The following is a 21,780-nucleotide window of genomic DNA, read 5'->3' as shown; positions in this document are numbered from 1 at the left end:
AGGCAACTTGGCCTGTCAAATTTCTTTTCCTCATACTCAATTAGATCATGACAGTTCCGCATCTTAACTCCATCCATCTCCCCTACACAGTTCTGTAAATATCCATATGCTCAGCTCACAAAAACCTATCAACTTTTGTTTTGAATTTTTTATAGCACTTGATCCCCAGCCTCAACAGCTTTTTGATGGATAAAGCATCAGATTTCCACAACCTTTTCGATGGAGAAGAGTTGTCTGCCTTCAGCTCTGAATAGCTTTAAGGTCATATCCCATATTCTCCATTCCCCTTGTCAGGGGAAATATGCTACAGGAAAAGGCAAGAGAGTGGGACTAGCTGTGTTGTTCATGCAAATATTTAGCATAGACACAACAAGTTGAATGATCTAGGTGTGTGCAACAACAATTCTATGAATCATCCCCTTATTCTAAACATCTTTTTAAAATTCCTTAATTGTGTTTAGCACTTTAAGTAGATCAATAATAACATTATCAAGATTACAAGGTGCAATAAAATCATTGCACAGGTTTGTAAAAACAGAAACAACATGCAGCAACGTGAAATTTTGTAACAATTGTAGAGCTCTTGCTTTTAAACTTTGAATATTATGGACTCAAATTCTACTTGACTTGGGCAGAAGGTCTAGGTTGACACTCCAGTGCAGTACTGAGGGAGTATCAGAAATATTGTCTATTAGAGGCAATGTCTACCACTTCAAATTGATGAAGCTAAACCGAGCAGGTCCCCTGATATCTCAGTTAACATCCAATGCATACCAACAAAAACAAATTCTGTGCTGAACTGCATTGAAGATCAATATATCCTTCCTGCGTGGTGATGCACAGAACAGACACAGTATTCCAGAGTAAAACAGAAGATGATGGAAATACTCATCAGTTCTGGCAGCACATGTAGACAGAGAAGACAAAGTTAACGTTTCACCAGGTGGAAGGCCATTGACTTGAATTGGTAACACTCTCACTCCACAAATGCCAACGACCTGCTGAATATTTCCAGTTTTTTTCATTTGATCATGGGATGTGGGTGTCACTATTGAAGCCAACATTTATTGCCTATCCTTAAATGCCCTTGAGATGGTGGTGAGCCCTTCTTGAATGGCATCGTCCAGGTGGTGTAGCTACTCCCATTGTGCTGTTTAGAAGATATTCTAGGATTTTTAAAAATTTCAGATTTCTAGCATAAACAGTACTTTTGATATGTTACATTACAATGTGGTTTAATCAGAACTTTATGTAATTGCTAAAAGAGTAGTTATTATTCCATTGGACTTTCAAATTATGGTGCAAACATGTGCAAAATGTACTTCTCAGGTTGTAATTCACTCCAAGATTTTTGGTCAAAAAGTCTGAAATTTTTCGTTACTTTATTCAAAGGTGTATCTTAATTTTAAATGGTCAAAGCCCAAAGAAAATTCAGAAACAAAGAATAATTCAATCACTTAAAAAAACCTCAGTTCTTTTTCATTAAAAAATGTCTAGCTTGTCTTCAGTTCCCATTTGTCAATTTGGACAGGAAAAGTGTGGATTAGTTTTAATATTAGAACATAGAACATTACAGCACAGTACAGGCCCTTCGGCCCTCGATGTTGTGCCGACCAGCCATACCGATCTGAAGCCCAACTAACCTACACTATTCCATGTATGTCCATATGCTTGTCCAATGATGGCTTAAATGTACCTAAGGTTGGCGAATCTACTACCATTGCAGGCAAAGCGTTACATTCCCTTACTACTCTCTGAGTAAAAAAACTACCTCTGACATCTGTCCTATATCTTTCACCTCTCAATTTAAAGCTATGCCCCCACGTGCTTGCCCTCACCATCTCAGGAAAAAGGCTCTCCCTATCCACCCTGTCTAACCCTCTGATTATTTTATATGTTTCAATTAAGTCACCTCTCAACCTTCTTCTCTCTCATGAAAAGAGCCTCAAGTCCCTCAGCCTTTCCTCGTAAGACCTTCCCTCCATACCAGGCAACATCCTAGTAAATCTTCTCTGCACCCTTTCCAAAGCTTCCACATCCTTCTTATAATGCAGTGACCAGAACTGTACGCAATACTCCAAGTGTGGCTGCACCAGAGTTTTGTACAGCTGCAGCATAACCTCTTGGTTGCGGAACTCAATCCCTCTATTAATAAAAGCTAAAACACTGTATGCCTTCCTAACAGCCCTGTCAACCTGGGTGGCAACTTTCAAGGATTTGTGCACATGGACACCGAAATCTCTCTGCTCATCTACACTACCAAGAATCTTACCATTAGCCCAGTACTTTGCCTTCTGGTTACTCCTACCAAAGTGCATCACCTCACACTTGTCTGCATTAGACTCCATTTGCCACCTCTCAGCCCAGCTCTGCAGCTTATCTATGTCTCTCTGCAACCTACAGCATCCTTCGTCACTATCCACAACTCCACCAACCTTAGTGTTGTCTGCAAATTTACTAACCCATCCTTCTACGCCCTCATCCAGGTCATTTATAAAAATGACAAACAGCAGTGGACCCAACACCAACCCTTGCGGTACACCACTAGTAACTGGTCTCCAGGTTGAACATTTCCCATCAACTACCACCCTCTGTCTTATTTCAGCAAGCCAATTTCCGATCCAAACTGCTATATCTCCCACAATTCCATTCCTCCGCATTTTGTACAATAGCCTATTGTGGGGAACCTTATTAAACGCCTTGCTGAAATCTATATACACCACATCAACCGGTTTACTTTCATCTACCTGTTGGGTCACCTTCTCAAAGAACTCAATAAGGTTTGTGAGGCACGACCTTCCCTTCACAAAACCGTGCTGACTATCCCTAATCAATTTATTCTTTTCCAGATGATTATAAATCCTATCCCTTATAGCTCCTTTTCCAACACTTTACCTACAACTGAGGTAAGGCTCACTGGTCTATAATTACCAGGGTTGTCTCTACTCCCCTTCTTGAACAGGGGAACCACATTTGCTATCCTCCAGTCATCTGGCACTATTCCTGTAGACAATGACGAGTTAAAGATCAATGCCAAAGACTCGGCAATCTCCTCCCTGGTTTCCCAGAGGATCCCAGGATAAATCCCATCCGGCCCAGGGGACTTATCTATCTTCACCTTCTAAAGGATTTCTAATACCTCTGCCGTGTGAACCTCAAACCCACCTAGTCTAGTAGCCTGTATCTCAGTATTCTCCTCGACAACATTGTCGTTTTCTAGAGTGAATACTGTTGAAAAATATTCATTTAGCGCTTCCCCTATTTCCTCTAACTCCACACACAACTTACCACTACTATCCTTGATTGGGCCTAATCTTATTTTCGTCATTCTTTTATTCCTTAAATACCTATAGAAAGCTTTAGGGTTTAGCCTGATCCTATCCGCCAACAACTTCTCATGTCTCCTCCTGGCTCTTCTGAGCTCTCTTTTTAGGTCTTTCCTGGCTACCTCGTAGCCCTCAAGTGCCCTAACTGAGCCTTCACATCTCATCCTAATATAAGCCTTCTTCTTCCTCTTGACCAGAGATTCCACTTCCTTCGTAAACCACGGCTCCCGCGCTCTACAGCTTCCTCCTTGTCTGACAGGTACTTATCTATCTAGGACACACAGGAGCTTTTCCTTGAATAAGCTCCACATTTCTAATGTGCCCATCCTCTGCTGTTTCCTTCTCCATCCTGTGCTCCCTAAATCTTGCCTAATCTCATCGTAATTGCCTTTCCCCCAGCTATAAGTCTTGTCCAGTGGTATACACCTATCCCTTTCCATCACTAAAGTAAACATAACAGAATTGTGATCGCTATCACCACAAAGTGCTCACCTACTTCCAAATCTAACACCTGGCCGGGCTCATTACCCAGTACCAAATCTAATGTGGCTTCGCCCCTTGTTGGCCTATCTACATACTGTGTCAGGAAGCCCTCCTGCACACTCTGGACAAAAACTGACCCATCTATAGTACTCCCATCTATAGTGTTCCCAGTCAATATCTGGAAAGTTGAAGTCCCCCATGACAACTACCCTGTCTCTCTCACTCCTATCGAGAATCATCTTTGCTATCCTTTCTTCTACATCTCTGGAACTATTCGGAGGCCTATAGAAAACTCCCAACAGGGTGACCTCTCCTTTCCTGTTTCTAACCTCAGCCCATACTACCTCAGTTGACGAGTCCCCAAACATCCTTTCTGCAACTGTAATACTGTCCTTGGCCAACAATGCCACACCTCCACCCCTTTTACCATCTTCTCTGTTCTTACTGAAACATCTAAATCCCGGAACCTGCAACAACCATTCCTGTCCCTGCTCTATCCATGTCTCCGAAATGGCCACAACATCGAAGTCCCAGGTACCAACCCATGCTGCAAGTTCACCCACCTTATTCTGGACGCTCCTGGCATTGAAGTAGACACACGTCAAACCAACTTCTTGCTTGCCGGTGCCATCTTGCTTCCCTGAAACTTTATTTCGGACCACCGTACTCTCAACCTTTTCTATAGTCGAACTACAATTTTGGTGCCCATCCCCCTGCTGAATTAGTTTAAACCCACCCGAACAGCCTTAGCAAATTTCCCCCCCCAGGATATCGGTACCCCTATGGTTCAGGTGAAGACTGTCTCAGAGCCATAATTGAAGGAGAGAATCAGGCTTTGCCAATTGCTCCTGTTCCCCCCTCCCCCAACCAAGGTCTCGATCGAGGTCAGAAGATTCTGTAAGAACCATGTTAGATTTGCAGGATTGCTGTGTTTTGGTTGACAGTAAGACCCTCAAAAAATTACCAATGTAAAAATCACTCCTTAACTCTCTACCTGAAAAGTTAACTTCAAAATTTTGATTTTTTATATGAAGACATAAGGTACTTTTGTTTAATAAAATGTGAGGCTGGATGAACACAGCAGGCCCAGCAGCATCTCAGGAGCACAAAAGCTGACGTTCTTTTGTGCTCCTGAGGTGCTGCTGGGCCTGCTGTGTTCATCCAGCCTCACATTTCATTATCTTGGATTCTCCAGCATCTGCAGTTCCCATTATCACAGGTACTTTTGTTTCACTAGTTTTTACCGCTTTCAGTATTTATACCCCAAGTCTCTCAACTCAATCACAGTTCCCAGCTTCTCATCATTTAGAATGTACCCCAATCAATCTTTCTCAGGTCCAAAGTGGATGATTTTAGTTTTGCCCACTCACCTAATCCATGTTTGGCCTTTGTGTATTTCTCCTTTCATCTACAATCGTTAGTGCCTTTTAATTTAAGCATCTGGAAACCTGAATATATAAGTCAATATTCTTCATCCAAATCGGTGGTATTTGTAGGAAATAACAATCATTATAACACAAGTCTCTGGAAGACACTGAGTTATATTCAACCAAACAAACTAATAGTCTACTCCATACCTTGTGAATAATTCACTCCCTATGTTGAGAGGTTGCCTCCAAGTTCCTGTCCTTTCTCAATTTCTATGCCTCCTGTGCAGAGTGAATGTTGTGATTCCATCTATTACAATAAATGCACATCAAATAATTCAACACCTCTTATTCTTGGGATCTAAAGGATGTTATATACATGCCAACCTTCTTCAGTTTGTGAATATCACGACCCTGATTTGACAATTGTAGTAAAAGTGAGATACCAGCAGAAACGTTTCATGACAAATACAGAAATGTGTTCCTTACTTGTTTTAAACTGGAGTTTGGGAGAGTGTTTGGGGTGCAAAGCAATGTCCTTGGGCCAATATTTATTCCTTAACCCACAGCACCTAAGACCTTTCATAGGTCCTGAGGACCAGAAATGTTTTTTTCTGGGATCTTTTTTGACAAACTTGATTCTCGTGGCATTTGTAGTAGTATTGCTGGTATTAATAATGCATCACTAATTGCCCTTAAGGAAGTAGTTGGCGGTGAGCTGCTGTTTAAGCCACTGTAGTCAATCCATTTGTTCGGAAGCTCCAGGATTTTGGCCGGATGACACTGAAGAGACAGCGCTATTTTCATGTCAGGGTAGTGAGTGGCTTGGAGGGGAACTTGCAGGTGGTCGTGTTCCCATATATCTCCTGCCCTTGTCCCTTCAGGTGAAGCTTCAATACATTGCCAAATGAAAAATAAATTTCGAATATCGCGTTCTCAAAGTTGCCAGCTCGGAGTTTACCAAAGTCGATTGTGAAGGAAAAGGAAATTAAAAGGAGCCCTGTTCGCGACAATTTGTTCTATTTTCTGCACTGTTTTGACGAATGGCATGAAACTGTAAATCGAGCTCGCAAATCGTCAGTGCAGAGTACTCAATCCCAAAAGTATTTTTAAAATAAATATTAAAATTAATATTAATATTAATAAATACACACAGGCTAACTCGACACCCGTCCAAGCGGGCCCCAGCTCCCGCGAGCGCGCGCGCACCTGTCAACGGCTCGCCGTCCCATAGGTAGAGTCAAGCATGCGTAGGAGGGGCTGGAAAGGGGCGGGGGTGGAAATGGGCGGCGTTACTGAGGCGGAGCTAACAATAGGGGCGTGGCAGGGAAAGGTGTCTGAGAAGCGTGCGAGTAGGGGGAGGGGTTTGGATAAAGGGCGGAGCACAGCTCCAAATGTGCGCGGACGCAGCTTTCTTTGGGCGGAGCGTCGTCCGGTGGAGGCGTGGTCTGGTCACGGTGTGGGCGGGCCGTGGGAGGTGGGTCAGATTGTGTGGTGGGACGTCAGGCTGTGGGGGCGCGGTGCTGTACCTTCTTGTGCGGGGAGTAGCCGAAGGGGGCGTGATTCGGCTCCTGGTTGGACGGGGCGTCGCGTGGTGGGGTCGTGATTCAGTTCACGTTTGGGCGGGGCGCCGCGGGGGCGTGGTGCAGTCCCGGTACGGGGCGTCACGCTATGGTGGCGCGGTGAAGTCCCTGAGTGGCCGGGCGTCATATTGTGGGGCCGCGGTGCTGTCGTGTATGGGCGGGGCGTCGCTTTGTGGGGGCGTGGTGCGGTCATGTTATGGGCGGGGCGTCGCGCGCTGGTGCGCGGCATGCACTGTCGTTAGATGGGAGGGTTTTCCAACGGGAGAGTGGAGAACTGGCCGCCAAGGGGCGGGGCGCAGGTGCCGGCGGCAGAAGTCAGGCTGGGACGGGGGCGGGACCAAGCCTGTAGGCGTTTCCTTGAGGCGTGTCGTCATTGCGCGGTCTCGCGCCCTGCGGTAAGCCGGGAGGCGTGCGCGGTGGCGCGCCTCAGCCAGCTCACGCGCAGGCGCGCTCTAGTTGTGGAGTCTTGTCAGTAAGATGGCGGATGATCGGCAGTGAGTGATGATCTCTTGTTCCGTCTGAGAGAAGGAAGCGAACCACCACAAGGCAGAGAGAGATAGACAGCGGTGCAGTTTCGGCCAGGAATGGTCGTTAGTCAGCGGATGCCCACCAACTGACTGCCTGGATCCTTAACCTGTCCTTGCGTTTATTAAGGCGGAAAGGAGTCAGGACCATCTTCAGGACAAACATCGATCATGAAATTCGCCGAACATCTCTCAGCCCACATCACGCCGGAATGGCGCAAACAGTACATCCAGTACGAGGTGAGCTGCGGCACGATCGGTCAGAAAGCCGCGCGGGTTAGTGGCACAATGGACAGCTCTGAGGGGAGGAGGGTGAGGGAGAGAGACAGACTGGAGGGTGAGGGGGAGGGAGAGACGGACTGGAGGGTGCGATTGCAGGAGTGGGAACTGGAGGGTGTGGGTGAGTATGTGGGTAATGGACAGGATGGCCTGGGGGACAGACTGACAGGTGTGGGGGACGGACTGGCAGGTGTGGGTGAGGGAGGGGGACGGGAGGGAGAGTCATCGAGGAGTTTAGAGGCTGAGGGTGGAGACTGGAGAGGGAGGGAAGAAATCAGTAGTGAGATAGAAGGTGATTTGGGGGGACTGGAAAGAAAGATAAGGATTGGAGAGAGATGGGGAGCGATGGGGAGCAGTTGTTGAATTAAGTGATTGGAGGTGACATGATGGGAAAGGGCTTGAGAGCTGTTAGGCAAGGATGGATTGATTGGAGATACAGAGTGATGGGAACGGCGAGTGAGTGGGGTGTTTAGTGTTGGGATGTTGTCATTGAGAGTGAATATGACGGGAGGGAGTTTGGTCTGTGGAAGGAGAGAGGATGAAGTGTTGGAGATGGAGCTGTACATGATCATCCACACTCTTAAAATTGACGACCTCTGGAAATGCTAAGAACTGCAGATAATAATATCCAATGGTGAACTGTTGTGAATGGGAGGAGATTTCATTTTAAGTATTAGATGCAGTAAATTGATCTTGAAAGGATGAAGGCAGTGTTGAATTGAAAAATAGACACAATTCGTATTATGTTCCGAGACATTCGGGTTTCAAATTGTATAAAAACTTGAATGGTTATTTCACCTTCTAATGTGTAGCTGCCTTAGGAATTATTTCTGCGACGATTATTCTTTGTAAGGCATTAGTAGATTTTTTTTGCATGTTTGCACAACTGCTGGGGAGTGAAATTTTAGTGTCAGGTGCAAGCCTTTGTCATTGAACATTATTATTTGAATGGTATTTATTATGTAATGTTTCAATGGTAATTGATAGATGGGAACACAATTTTTGAATATGGTGTAAATTAAAATTAAAATAATTACAGTGTACCTATGTTTGTGTCTGCAAACACTGAAGAGAATCATTAATATTCAATATAAATGCCTCAAGGTTATAAATGCTGGGATATCTCCACAACACAGTGTGATCAGTGTAGTGTACCAGGAATTTTCGATAAAGAAATGCAGAAAAGAGGGACTGGATTTACAGAGAAATGAGAGAGAAAGGTAAAACTACTTTTGTTTTGTCGGTCAAAGTTCTTGATCCGTGCTTGGTCACAGCAGCCCTAGCTAGAGCTAATCAGTCATGGCCCCCCTCCTGCTATGACCCATGCCCGGGTGTGTTAGTTTACGACTAACAGATGAATAGCTTCATAGAATCACATAGCACGGAGGGAGCCATTTGGCCATCATGCCTGTGCCAGTTCTTGGAAAGAGCTGACTAGTTGTGTAACCTTGTCAATCTTTTCCTTTTCAAGGACATATCAATTGAATTCACATCTGTTTCAGGAAGTGCATTCTACATCGTTGTAAATTGCAGAAAACCAGATTTTTTTATAGCTTGTCAAGCATACTATCTTAGCTCAAACTAAGTTACATAGAACATAGAACATTACAGCACAGTACAGGCCCTTCGGCCCTCGATGTTGTGCCGACCTGTCATACCAATCTGAAGGCCATCTAACCTACACTATTCCATGTACGTCCATACGCTTATCCAACGATGACTTAAAGTTGGCGAATCTACTACCGTTGCAGGCAAAGCGTTCCTTTCCCTTACTACTCTCTGAGTAAAGAAACTACCTCTGACATCTGTCCTATATCTTTCACCCCTCAATTTAAAGCTATAAGTTGCCAGTACAAAACAAACTTTACAATCTGTGAGAAACAAGGAAGGCAGAGTCAAGAATGAGTTTTTTTTAGTGCAGGTTGGTATATTTTTAAAAACAGGCATAGAAAATGTACATCATTCCTCAGCCTATCCCAAACCAATAATCTTCAGAACATTTGATTAATTACAGAACAACCACTTATGAGTTAATTTGTTAATATTGTCTCCACTATATTGTTAGTTATAATTCAACAAAGTATAATGCTATTGTATAATGCTAGGCAAGGATTACACCTCACTGAAAAAATAAATTCTGTAAAAATGGTCTGGAATGACTGTATTGATGAATATCTGTACATGATAGTTGAGCATACAATGACTGTTTTCATTAGAATGAGGACTTATTTTAGAATAGATGCCATGAAAGTTGAAATCTTATGTTGACTGCAAATCCATTCCCTGAGGTGAAGCAAAAAAATTCAAAAAGCACAGAAGAGTTTAAAACAGAAGCATTCAGTTTGTGTTCTTGTTAGTATTGTGGTTCCTTATTGATATTGGAAAGACTTTTACAAAATATCGTAGATTTCAGTGAGGTGAGGTGGCATGTTTATAGAAACTAGAACGTGCCAAACATTAGAATAATAGCATTATACTATGCTGAATCATAATTAACAATATGGTGGAGACTGGCAATGTAACTTGTAAGTGTTGGTTCTGTAATTAATCCAGTGTGCTGACAATTGTTGGTTTGGTGGTGGATTTTTACATGCCTAAGGATGATATGTGTATCTTGTAAAAGTTTTTAAAATCATAGCGAGCTGCAAAAGAAATCTTATTTTGTTGGCTTTATGTTGAGGGATTTTTCTGGACTCCAATCAGTGCTTACGGCTATTCAGGTGTTTGCAAAGTCTGGACTGTGGGTGACTACATTGGTGCCAAACCTTCTTTATTCTGTCTTCTGTAAACACTACTGCTCATGTACTACTCATTCCAAGCACTGTGCAACTATCATCCCTGTGCTTGTTGACCTATATTGGTTCCTTGTTAGGCAGAATGTAGATTTCTCAGTTCTCACCCTTACTTTAAAAATTGCTTTTCATCTCACCATCAAACTGTACTTTTCTTCTGCCCCACAAGTTGTCCTCAGGTCTGCATTCATTTAATTTTGGCCTGTTGAGTATCACTAATTTGAATTATTTCAACATTAGTGACTGAGCCTTCTGCTGCCAAAGGTTGGCACTCTGAAATTCCTTCCCATAACCTTTAAACCTCTGTTTTTCCCTTTGACCAAACATTTGACCATCAGAATTGATATTGTCTTAAGAGGCTCAGTATCAAATTTTGCTTTGTAATACTCCTGTGAAGTTTGGATAATTTATCATGCTGTGTAAATGCAGCTTGCTATTGATGCTGGGAAACTATTCTTCATATGGAGATGTATTCATCTGTCAACTCGTGTAGCAAACATCAATGGATAGTTGAGAAAAGACAACCACCATCTCATTGCATGTTGTTTGTTGAAAAGTTTTAGGTGATCAGCATTACAAATCCCTTTCTAGTGTTGACCAGGTAAAAAAAAATCACCTGTCTGGCTTCCTCCATTTTTTTTCCTGATCAGTACCTGCTGGGGGATTCTTCCAAATTCAGTCAGCACAGAAATCTTCAGAGGGACCCATGAGAGAATCATGAAGCTATACTGCAAAGAACCCCGCCCCCTCCCCAAACACGACACTAGATGTCACAGCCTGCTAAGTTTAAATGTCCCAGAATCTGTGTAATAGCATGAGTGTGAGTGAATGGTTGAATATGTTGGTGTATTGGTGGTATTGGTCTGGGTGGGTTGCTATTCAGAGGGTTGATATGAACTCCGTTTTTAACGAAATAATATCTGTGGAGGAATAGAGTGGAGAAAGTGATTTCACCAATATACTATATTATGTAGCCAGTAACCGTAACACTAAGCTGACCTAGGATAACTAAAGAGAGCAAAATTTCCTTTGCTATATAACAATGTTACTAGTAATTTGGCATCTGGGGCTACTGCCCCTACCTAAATCAATTGTGACCCTCAACTGCATGTCTGTGGGCCTGGAATTCATAGTCTCGCGAGTTTTTCATAGTCTGTCACTCTGGAATATTACATGGCAGTTTTGTATTTTTAAGAAAGGCTAAGCACTTCAAGTTACTGTGTATTAGGTTTTGTAAAATGGTCCACAAGAAAATTGTGACCAGTGTCTTTGGCTATTGTTTTGTACCCTTGCCATTGATTCCTTTCTGGTTATTATCTCTGGTTCATTTGCAGCGTTGACAGATTTAGATCTGAGCTTAGCTTTAGAATCTCACAACTGGTAGGCAGAATAAAAAAGTTTAATTCTACTCTGAAGACAGACAATGTTACATATTCCTGTGTTTGGTGAAACCTTCATGACCACAAGGCTTGATTACTGCAAGATCCTCCATTCTGCATCTAGATAAGTCTTCATCATAAACTTCTTCAATCTCCTTTGGCTGTTTATCACCTAATGTGCACAGTTCCTCTGACTTTACCCCTTTTTAAAAAAATGTATAAAGACTTCTGTTATCCCACTGCTGGTATTAAAGTCATCAACCATCCCATTCCTAATCTTTGGATTTTTCTGCCTAAGCGCAACTGCCTCAAACCTCATCTCTGATCAAGCTGTTGGACAAACCTCATAACTTTCCCTTCCTGGCACAGTGCCCAGTATGTTCAGCTTTCTGTTTATCATCTTTAGGTTGAAAGCACTAATGTGAATGCAACTTGTTACTGAAAATGGTATAACATTCATGTTGTTACAAATATTTGAAGGCAATTTAAGTCTGTTCTGGGCTTTGAATATCACAATGTACGCATTTAGGTAACAGAATAAAATAAATCATGCAAGATTTTGACAGTTGACAGTAGTGGTTTACACTAAAGGAAACCCTGTGTCTCTATAATTATAGAGAGGGATATGCCTTAGTAATCCAGCAGGAACATTAAAATGAGTATTTGGGGATGCTGTTATCACTGCTTATGTATAGTACAATTGACGAGTGCAGATTATGTCAGCAACTCTGTATGCTTAGTTTGTTTGCGGTTTGTCTTTTTGCTCAATCCTAAAATTGGATTACAACCTGGAATAATTCAGGCAGCCATTTTATTTTCTTTATTATAGAAAAGTTAATGATTTTTAGAAATTAAGAAATCGCTTTTTTTTAACACTGGCGTAACATTTTTGATGACCAGGCACTGCCAGGCAATCAGTGCTTTATCCTGCAAAATATTGAGACTTTTTTTAAATGATAAAGGATTGAATTTATTCTCTGTTTTGAAAAACCTGCAAACTATTGCCCTGTAAGAGATGATGATTCTAACTGGGCAACAGTAGGATCCTGGCTGAGTGATCTGAGTGAGACAGATGTTTTGTTTGACACATTATTTAGTAGGTTGGCATAACTGTACCTGAATGTCTTCACATACCTCCACATATCTGCCTTTCTGTAAACACAGCTCATCCCGTACAATAGGGCACCACCGCACTGCCCTATGCCTGGCTCTATTCCATCTCAGTTGATATCTTTGAGAGTTTTCTCTTTATTTTTGCTTGAGGGTTTATACGGTATTGACTGAAATGCAGCACAATATTTTAACACAAGTTGCAGTGAATGACCAACTTTGAATAGAAGCAAGTAAAACAAGATCTTCCTTTTACTGTGGATGGTTCCAAGTAGTGTATTGCATTGGCTCAAGTAATTTGACCAGAAGTCATCATGAGAGTGTTAACAGTAGTCATTGGAGATGATGAGTGAAGCATTATAGATTTTTAATTGGGGCTGAAGAGATTTGACGTCTTTGACAGATTGCAACATATGTATTACTATCTATTGTATGTGAAATGCTTTAAACCATTGTGAATAGAGCAGATAGTGTTTGGGACAATAGTATAACAGTACACTTCTGATCTTCGCAGAATGTTGCTTAATGTGAGAGAGAGCCTGACAAATTAGTTAATTCTGTATAAGGGAAGGTGCTGAGGACAGCCAGACCTTCTGAATTTCTGTAGCATTTTCTGCATGCTTATGTCTTCTTATTTATACTACACCAATTTTGCATCAGTAATGCAGAGATAATTATCTTTAAGATTCTCCTTTTCAATTTAGTTCCTAGCTTATCATGCCTCAAAAAAACCTCTTTTACTTCCATTGAAGTTGGTACCCAAGTGGACCATGATAATAGGATCCTTTCCTCCAACTTTGATTTCCTTTCTAAACCAATGCAAATGACCTGAACCTTGGCACTGGGCAGGCAACATGGCAATCTGGGTTCCTGCAATCACCTGTATATTTTCCATTCTACCAGATAGGGCCCATGGGTTACATTTGAATATTCTTATTGTAATAGAGTCAGCTATAATTAAGAATGCCATAATAACTGAAAATCTTAAAATTTGCTTTGAAATTACAATAGATATTGAATGTTTCAAGTGGGGTTTATTCCTTCCTGTTTCAATTGATAATGTGTGGCTAGTTTGCAGGCATTTTCACACTGGCTTAAAGAGCTGATTTAGTTAGTACTGTGTTGGAATGAGTATAAGTAGTCACCTAAGTCTATCTTCTTTAGAATCTTCTTTAATGCAGCCTTCTTTCTTTTAAAAAAAAATGCCAAATACTGCTTGTTGCCTCATTCTGTATTATCCAATTTACACTGCTGGCTCAATCTGTAATGTTATCATATTCCGTATTCTCAAATATTAACTTAGAACATAGTACATAGAACAGTACAGCACAGAACAGGCCCTTCAGCCCACCATGTTGTGCCGACCATTGATCCTCATGTATGCACCCTCAAATTTCTGTGACCATATGCATGTCCAGCAGTCTCTTAAATGTCCCCAATGACCTTGCTTCCACAACTGCTGCTGGCAACGCATTCCATGCTCTCACAACTCTGTGTAAAGAACCCGCCTCTGACATCCCCTCTATACTTTCCTTCAACCAGCTTGAAACTATGACCCCTTGTGTTAGCCTTTTCTGCCCTGGGAAATAGTCCCTGGCTATCAACTGTATCTATGCCTCTCATTATCTTGTATACCTCAATTAGGTCTCCTCTCCTCCTCCTTTTCTCCAATGAAAAGAGTCCGAGCTCAGTCAACCTCTCTTCATAAGATTAGCCCTCCAGTCCAGGCAGCATCCTGGTAAACCTCCTCTGAACCCTCTCTAAAGCATCCACATCTTTCCTATAATACGGTGACCAGAACTGGATGCAGTATTCCAAGTGCAGTCTAACCAAAGTTTTATAGAGCTGCAACAAGATCTCACGACTCTTAAACTCAATCCCCCTGTTAATGAAAGCCAAAACACCATATGCTTTCTTAACAACCCTGTCCACTTGGGTGGCCATTTTAAGGGATCTATGTATCTGCACACCAAGATCCCTCTGTTCCTCCACGCTGCCAAGAATCCTATCCTTAATCCTGTACTCGGCTTTCAAATTCGACCTTCCAAGATGCATCACCTCGCATTTATCCAGGTTGAACTCCATCTGCCACCTCTCAGCCCATCTCTGCATCCTGTCAATGTCCCGCTGCAGCCTACAACAGCCCTCTATACTGTCAACAACACCTCCAACCTTCGTGTCGTCTGCAAACCTGCTGACCCATCCTTCAATTCCCTCATCCAAGTCATTAAGAAAAATTACAAACAGTAGAGGCCCAAGGACAGAGCCCTGTGGAACCCCACTCACCACTGACTTCCAGGCAGAATATTTTCCTTCTACTACCACTCGCTGTCTTCTGTTGGCCAGCCAATTCTGTATCCAGACAGCTAAGTTTCCCCTGTATCTCATTCCTCCTGACCTTCTGAATGAGCCTTGCTGGCTTATTCTATACTATTAAATATTATACCTCTGGCTCATCCTGTATTATCCAATATTGCACTGCTCGCTCAATCTGTAATGCCACTTTATTTTATACTACTGGCCATGAACTTGCTCCTTCATTCTATATTGTCCTACGCTACACTGTTGGCTCCATTCTGTATTATCCAATACAACACTGCTGGCTGACTTTGTATTTTCCACTAATACGCTGCTGGCTCATTCTATATACTGTTCGGTATTCCATTGCTGGCTCATTTCTGCATTCATGAAAATTGGTTTTCTTTTTCATTTTGTAATACTGGCTTATTCTGTGTTATTGAATGTGGACTTGTTGGCTTATTCTGTATTGTCCAATAGTACATGGCTAGTTATTCTGTATTCTCTATTAGTACATTGCTGGCTCATTCTGTATTATCCAACATTGTATTGTTGACTCATTCTCTATTATCCAATATTGCTGTGCTGGCAATTCTGTATTATTAAACATTAACTTATACCTAATTTTGTATTATCCAACATTGTATTGCTGGCTTATTGTGTGTTACCCAATATTATATTGCTGGCTTAATCTGCACTTTCCAACATTGCATTGCTGGCTTGTTCTGTATTATTGAATACTAAATTGCTTACTTATTCCCTGCTATTCAGAATTACATTGCTGCCTTATCTAAATCATATTTCTGGTTTATTCTGATCTTTCCATTTTGCATGGTTTTTCTACCATACTTTGTAGCACAAATATTTGATTACAAAGAGTCCTCGCTTTAAGTTATGGTTAATGCATCTACTGTATCCCCAGGTATTCAAAACTCTCTAGGAGGTCATATAATTATTATCACAGAAAATATGACAGGTCATGAATATGTTCTCCAAAGGTCAGTTGACTGGACAGGAGGTTTGCGATGCAGAGTAATGCCAACAGATGTGCGTGAATTCCCACACTGGCTGAGATTACTGTGAAGGACTTTTCTTGTCAAATTCAGGTTAAACACCAATAGTCATCTCTGTCTAATGAGATAGCAGTCCTATGGCCTGAGTACACAATCAAAACATCAGTACAAATGTCCATTTATTATGAACAACCTTTTAAAAGTTAATGTAAAACAATGGCTATGCCATTTTAAACCTTCAGCAAAAGATGGGTGTTTACAAATTTTTATACCGTCCATCTGTCTTAAATGATTTCTTTTGGGATTGGGTCATATCTAGCTGTCTTGAGACAGCAGTGTGAAATAGTGATGGTAAATATCGAGGTTAGGTTTAGTGAATGTAACATAAACAGTGATTGTGATGGTGTTTGAATTGTCTGCTTAATGCAAACACAGCTTCTGTTTACACGATTTGCCAGTCTTTTATTTGCGCCAGTGACTGATTCGTAAGTTGCCTGTTTAATCCAACTACTGAATTTGTAATGTAGACATTTCTTGGAAAGTTTTTTTAAAAGCCTTTTAAAAGTATTATGGTATGAATCTGTAAAAGTGATGGTTTGTGTTCTCTACTGTGATGTGAAATCACGTCTAGGACTCAAAAAAAATTCACTTTTTAAGTAAAGTCAGCATTCAGATTGAACCGTTTTTCTTTCTGGAGAACTGTTGAGCATTGAATTTATGATGGCCACATGTTTGAGGCTTCTTGATGGTCTCTTAGGTGAAGCAGCAGCTGGATGGTAGATTTCTTTCTGTGCGGTTGGCCCAGCAAGATCATAAACTTGCTTTGAAACAATGTTAGTTACCCCTGACAGAGGAAATCTGTCTTTCTGGTATTGTGCTAAGCCACATAGAACAAGTGGTCATAGAACTGAGTGCTTTTCTATGCTGAATTCTTTAATCTCAATTGAGATACTATAGTTAACTTCTCCAAACTAGAGAAGAAAGTAAAGGATGGCTAAAGCTTCCTGCACCTGACCCCTTTCAGTTATCTACAAAGCATTGCCACTGAATGCTGCATTTCTTGTCTACCTGAACCATGGACCTAAGTAAGAGCTGTTGTCTTCAGGAGACTAGGAAGGGAGAAATGGTGTAAAAATGTCAGAAATTTTAATTTTTGAAAACAGCTACTCAGCGCTGTTACAAACCTTTTAAAGTAGTGTGCGTACTCAGTGTGCAGTGACTTATTATAGTTAACTGGAAAAATGTATTTTTCCTTGTGCTTGGTACTTTTTTTTTGTCATGAAAGTGGTATCCTACTCTTGCCTTCTGCTTTGGTCGAAGGAAGGAAAGGAAGTGTTGAGTAAATTACTGCAGATACTGGAATCTATGCTGAAAAAATAATTGCTCGAAATTGCAATCGGTCAAGCAGCAATCATGGAGAGAGAGCAAGCTAATGTTTCAGGTTTAGATGACTCTTCATCAGAGCACAAGAGTCTTCTAGACTCGAAACATGAGCTTGCTTTATCTCCATGGATGTTGCCTGACCAGCTGTGAATTCCAATGTTTTTTGTTTTCAGGAAAGAAAGTGTTGACCAGAGGCACCCCGCACCAAAGAGGCAATCTCATAGAGGAATATGCTTGGAAAGATAATCATCGAAATAATTCTTGTCTATCTTCTAGTGGCAAGTTTGGAGTGTCCTTGGGATCTGCTTGATGATAACTTTGCTGCCCAAGTACTCCCACAGTCAATACGTTGGTAACCAGGGGCCACTTAACGCCTTATTTAGCGAAGTGTGACTATCACTGATTGTGGGATGTTTTAAAGATATTCTTTGAAAATATTTCTCGAGTTATGAAAATTTCTTGAACTTTGGGGTGCTGCCAGTCGATGGTACACGTTGCACTTCCCAGTACATAATTTAATATACTTCCTCCTCGTTATCTACTGAGCTGCTATCCATAGATCTACATACTCACTAGCCCTAGACCCCTTTTTTTCATTGACTTGCCCAGTGTGCTCATGTACTACATTGCAGTACTTTGAAGAGTTATACGGTATCCATGTTTTTGCTTTGTTCTCCATGGGAAATCTGTGCCTCTATCTCCTGCTGATAAGGGTTTCGTGCAGTTAAATCATGTCTTTCTCCCTTTTCTTGGTATAAATTATGCTTTGGGGGGATTTGAAGAAACTGAATTGCCAACGAATAGAAAATTGTACAGCCCTGATACTCTTGTGCTTGGAATTAATTTGTCCTCCTACTGATCCGAGCTCAGAGCTTATCAAAACGGGTTCATGGCTTGTGAGTTTTGAGGCAGAAATGGCTGCTGTTGAGCTCTGACCAAGTAATAACAACTCCACAGCTGTCCTTTCACTCCAACAGTTCTCCATTTTCAAGACTTAAAATGGGGCCTCAGAGGGAGAAAGTATGGGATGCACCGACTTATATAATGCAAAATTAGCTATGTTTCCCCCCCTCCCCCAAGCGTGTTCTGTAGAATTCTTTGTTCTATATTTTTAGTTTGAGGAGTTGAGTTTCGTTATTAGTTAGTTTGGGACAAGCATAAAATACAACTTCCTGAAGTATAAGTCAGTGAAATCACACCACAGATACACAGTAGAATGATGTTGCTCAGATTGAATGCTATGAAAAATAACATGAATATTTTAGTTGTTAAGAATTTGGGAAATTATTTCAAAGTTTTGTCTGAGGTTTTAGTTGTGATTATTCAGCTTTTGTTAGTGTATTAAGATTTGAAGAATCTAGAACAGTGCTGGCATTTTCTGAATTTTTTTTCAAAACCAGGCTGGCCTGATGAACCAAAATCTGTGACTATATATTCTTCCATATGCTCATTAATTCATTAATGTTACCCATATTTCAAAGTTTGCTTTGATATTACATGTTCAAAGTTACATTTTCAATTTAAAAGGCCAAAAAATGCAGTTCAGTGAAATAGTTGTGTTGAGTGCATTAGCGCCAGTTCTGAAAGGATTAATTTCATCCTTTTTTCAGAAAATTGACTTAGTAAGAAACAAATGGATCTCTAGATGATCCACTTGAGTTTTCTCCTTGTTTTGCTGAAGGCAAAACTGTGAGCTCCATATTTTCATTAATTTTGCTCTGTTTTCATCTTGAAGACTTCCCATATTTTATGGTTTTAATGGTCTGATTTTATGGTCAGTGATGAATGAACAGTGCTCTCCATTCATTACACTTAAGTAGATTTTCTATAGGATTTTACTCTATTATGGAGCAAAACTACTGGAAGGACGTACTTGGCAAACTAATGCCATGAGGGGTTGCCTTTTTGTAGGAAAGGTAAAAGGTCAATTATTATTTGGAAAATAAGGATCTAATGGGGTAAAGGAGTAAAAGATCTAAAGAAATGCATAAGTCACAAATGGTAATGACACAGGTTGAGAAAAATAGGTTTTATTTTAAGAGAGATATAGAATTGAAAGATAGAGAAGTTAAGTGAAACATGGGTGTAATCTTGGTTAGTCCGTGCTTGGAATAGTGTGAGCAGTTCTCTTACCATATGATAAAGAGGTTTTAGAGGCACCAGAAAGAGTGCAAACAAAGTTTAGAAAGATAGAAAGTAATTAACTATCAGGAAAGGTGAACAGTTTGCCTCTGCTTAGTCTTGAAGACCGAATGCAGCCGATTATCGTATAGAGGCCTTTAAAATCTGTTTTGACAGACTAGATGGAGGCAATATGTCCACTTGGGCAGAAGAGAAAAGCAAGAGACTGTCAATTAAAGATTAGGTTCCCTACAGTGTGGAAACAGGCCCTTCGGCCCAACAAGTCCACACCGCCTCATGAAGCATCCCACCCAGACCCATTCCCCTATAAGCCACGCACCGCTGAACACTATGAGCAATTTAGCATGGCCAATCCACCCAGCCTGCATATCTTTGGACTGTGGGAGGAAACCGGAGCACCCAGAGAAAACCCACACAGACACAGGGAGAATGTGCAAACTCTGCACAGACAGTTGCCCGAGACTGGAATCGAACCCGGGTCCCTGGCGCTGTAAGGCTTCAGTGCTGCCCCCAAATTGCTGCGAAGCAATTTAACAGGAGATTCATAAGAAATGTCTTTAACAGAACGCAGTGAGAATGTGGAGCTTAAATTGTATAGAAAGTAATTGGGCAAATAGTATGGACGGACGTGACCAACTTTTTCAAGTGACAGGCCTCATTTCAATTTGTTTCTTCCTCAGGGGATGAAGGGCAAATTTCTGAAAGATGAGGTTGGTATATCAGTTGATATGAATTTCAGAAAAAGAATCCAAATCAATATATCAAAAATTTCAAAAAGCAATTAATTAATAAAATTAGCTATTAAAAAGTGGCATGCGTTTCAAGTCTACTAATAAAATGTTTATTCCTTTTTCAAGTAAGATGGAGAGCGAGAGACTAGATCTCAAATCCTAGTCACAAAGGAGAGTGGGAGTTGGGTCTGAGCTGAGGAGTTGAGTTTCATTGTTGACCTTGGTCCGGCTCTGGGGCACACTCCAAGCTGGCCTCGGTGGAATTGACACACACAAGTGGGCATTGGAAACAGATTGCTGTTCAGTCTTTGTTTTCCTCCTCATCCAGTTGCTTCGTGACCAGATTCTTAGCGGGGGGGCGGGGAGAGGAAGAGGAGAGGATGGGTGTGTCACTCTGTCTTTGCATTCTGACACACTGTCATTGTCCCACGCATGTGCATTCTCTCTGTCTCCCTCAGACTTGCACTGTCTCACTCACTACCTGTCTTTCTCAGTCACTTTCATTATGCACATATACTCGCAGTCTCATTCTGATACCCACTTTGCTGTCTTGTCAAAGTGTGTGCTTTCACTGTCTCACTCTCCTCCTTTCATACACACTCTTCCTTCACCATACGCACAGCTTCCCTCCGTCCATCCCCCACACTCCCTCCTTTTCCGCCCTCTCTCTCACCCTGTCCCACACACGCATAACCTGTCTCTCTCACTACCTTCCTGCTATTCTTACGTACATTGCCTTTCCCTCCTGCCTGCTTCCTCCTTTTCTCCCACCCGGTCCCTTTTCTTACACCTGCTCTTGATATCCTCTCATACACATTCCCTTCCTCATCTCTATAATTTTCTCGCTTGTTCTCACTCTTCTCCCCCCCCCTCAACCTCCCATGTATGTACTCCTCACACTGAGTTCCCAATCCCACAGTCTAGGTTTCCTGCTCTGCCATCTTCATTGCACTCCTTCACAGGAATGGCATCTGCACAGGAACGACTGTGTCTTGAGTCACTCCCCAACATTCCAGCCTCCTCCTGCATTCGCTTCATGACTGCTGCCTCTTTCCCATGTACTCACTCCCTAGATCAGGGCCCTTTCTTCCTTCACCCACCACATGGTAGACATTCCATCCCCTCTGCCTCTAACCTGCAACAGATTTGTCAGAGCCTTCAGTTTGCAACGCTTGGGCTGAATTGAAGCTAGAAAAGCATGTAAAGGAGAAGGTGGTAAAGTGACTACACCATTTGAATTAACTGTGGAAAAATGTGATGAGGTTCAACCGGAACACAAGTATAGAAATCAACTGGTTGGGGTGAGTGGCCTGTTGCTGCAATGTATGTTCTGTCATGCTATGTTTAAAAAAAACACCCTCTTCAGAGAT

General features: G+C 41.7%; 1 protein-coding gene and 1 long non-coding RNA gene across 3 annotated transcripts in view; one reads left to right on the top strand and one right to left on the bottom strand.

Moving 5' to 3' along the window:
• LOC125456605 (uncharacterized) overlaps positions 1-5,488 on the bottom strand; it is a 42,161-nt gene extending 36,673 nt beyond the window's left edge. For both annotated transcript variants that reach the window (XR_007248477.2, XR_007248478.2), the window contains exon 1: positions 5,387-5,488. This is a non-coding gene — a long non-coding RNA (uncharacterized LOC125456605). The remainder of the gene's footprint in view (positions 1-5,386) is intronic.
• Positions 5,489-6,810: 1,322 nt separating this feature from the next.
• Positions 6,811-21,780, top strand: part of LOC125456568 (xenotropic and polytropic retrovirus receptor 1 homolog) — a 310,767-nt gene continuing 295,797 nt past the window's right edge. Inside the window, exons 1-2 of the mRNA XM_048539806.2 lie at positions 6,811-6,830; positions 7,414-7,523. Coding sequence (XP_048395763.1) covers positions 7,455-7,523 — 69 coding nt within the window. The 5' untranslated portion in view covers positions 6,811-6,830; positions 7,414-7,454. The remainder of the gene's footprint in view (positions 6,831-7,413; positions 7,524-21,780) is intronic.

The sequence above is a fragment of the Stegostoma tigrinum genome, chromosome 8 (assembly GCF_030684315.1).
Source record: "Stegostoma tigrinum isolate sSteTig4 chromosome 8, sSteTig4.hap1, whole genome shotgun sequence".
Classification (NCBI taxonomy): domain Eukaryota; kingdom Metazoa; phylum Chordata; class Chondrichthyes; order Orectolobiformes; family Stegostomatidae; genus Stegostoma; species Stegostoma tigrinum.
This window is presented reverse-complemented; position numbering and strand designations above follow the sequence as displayed.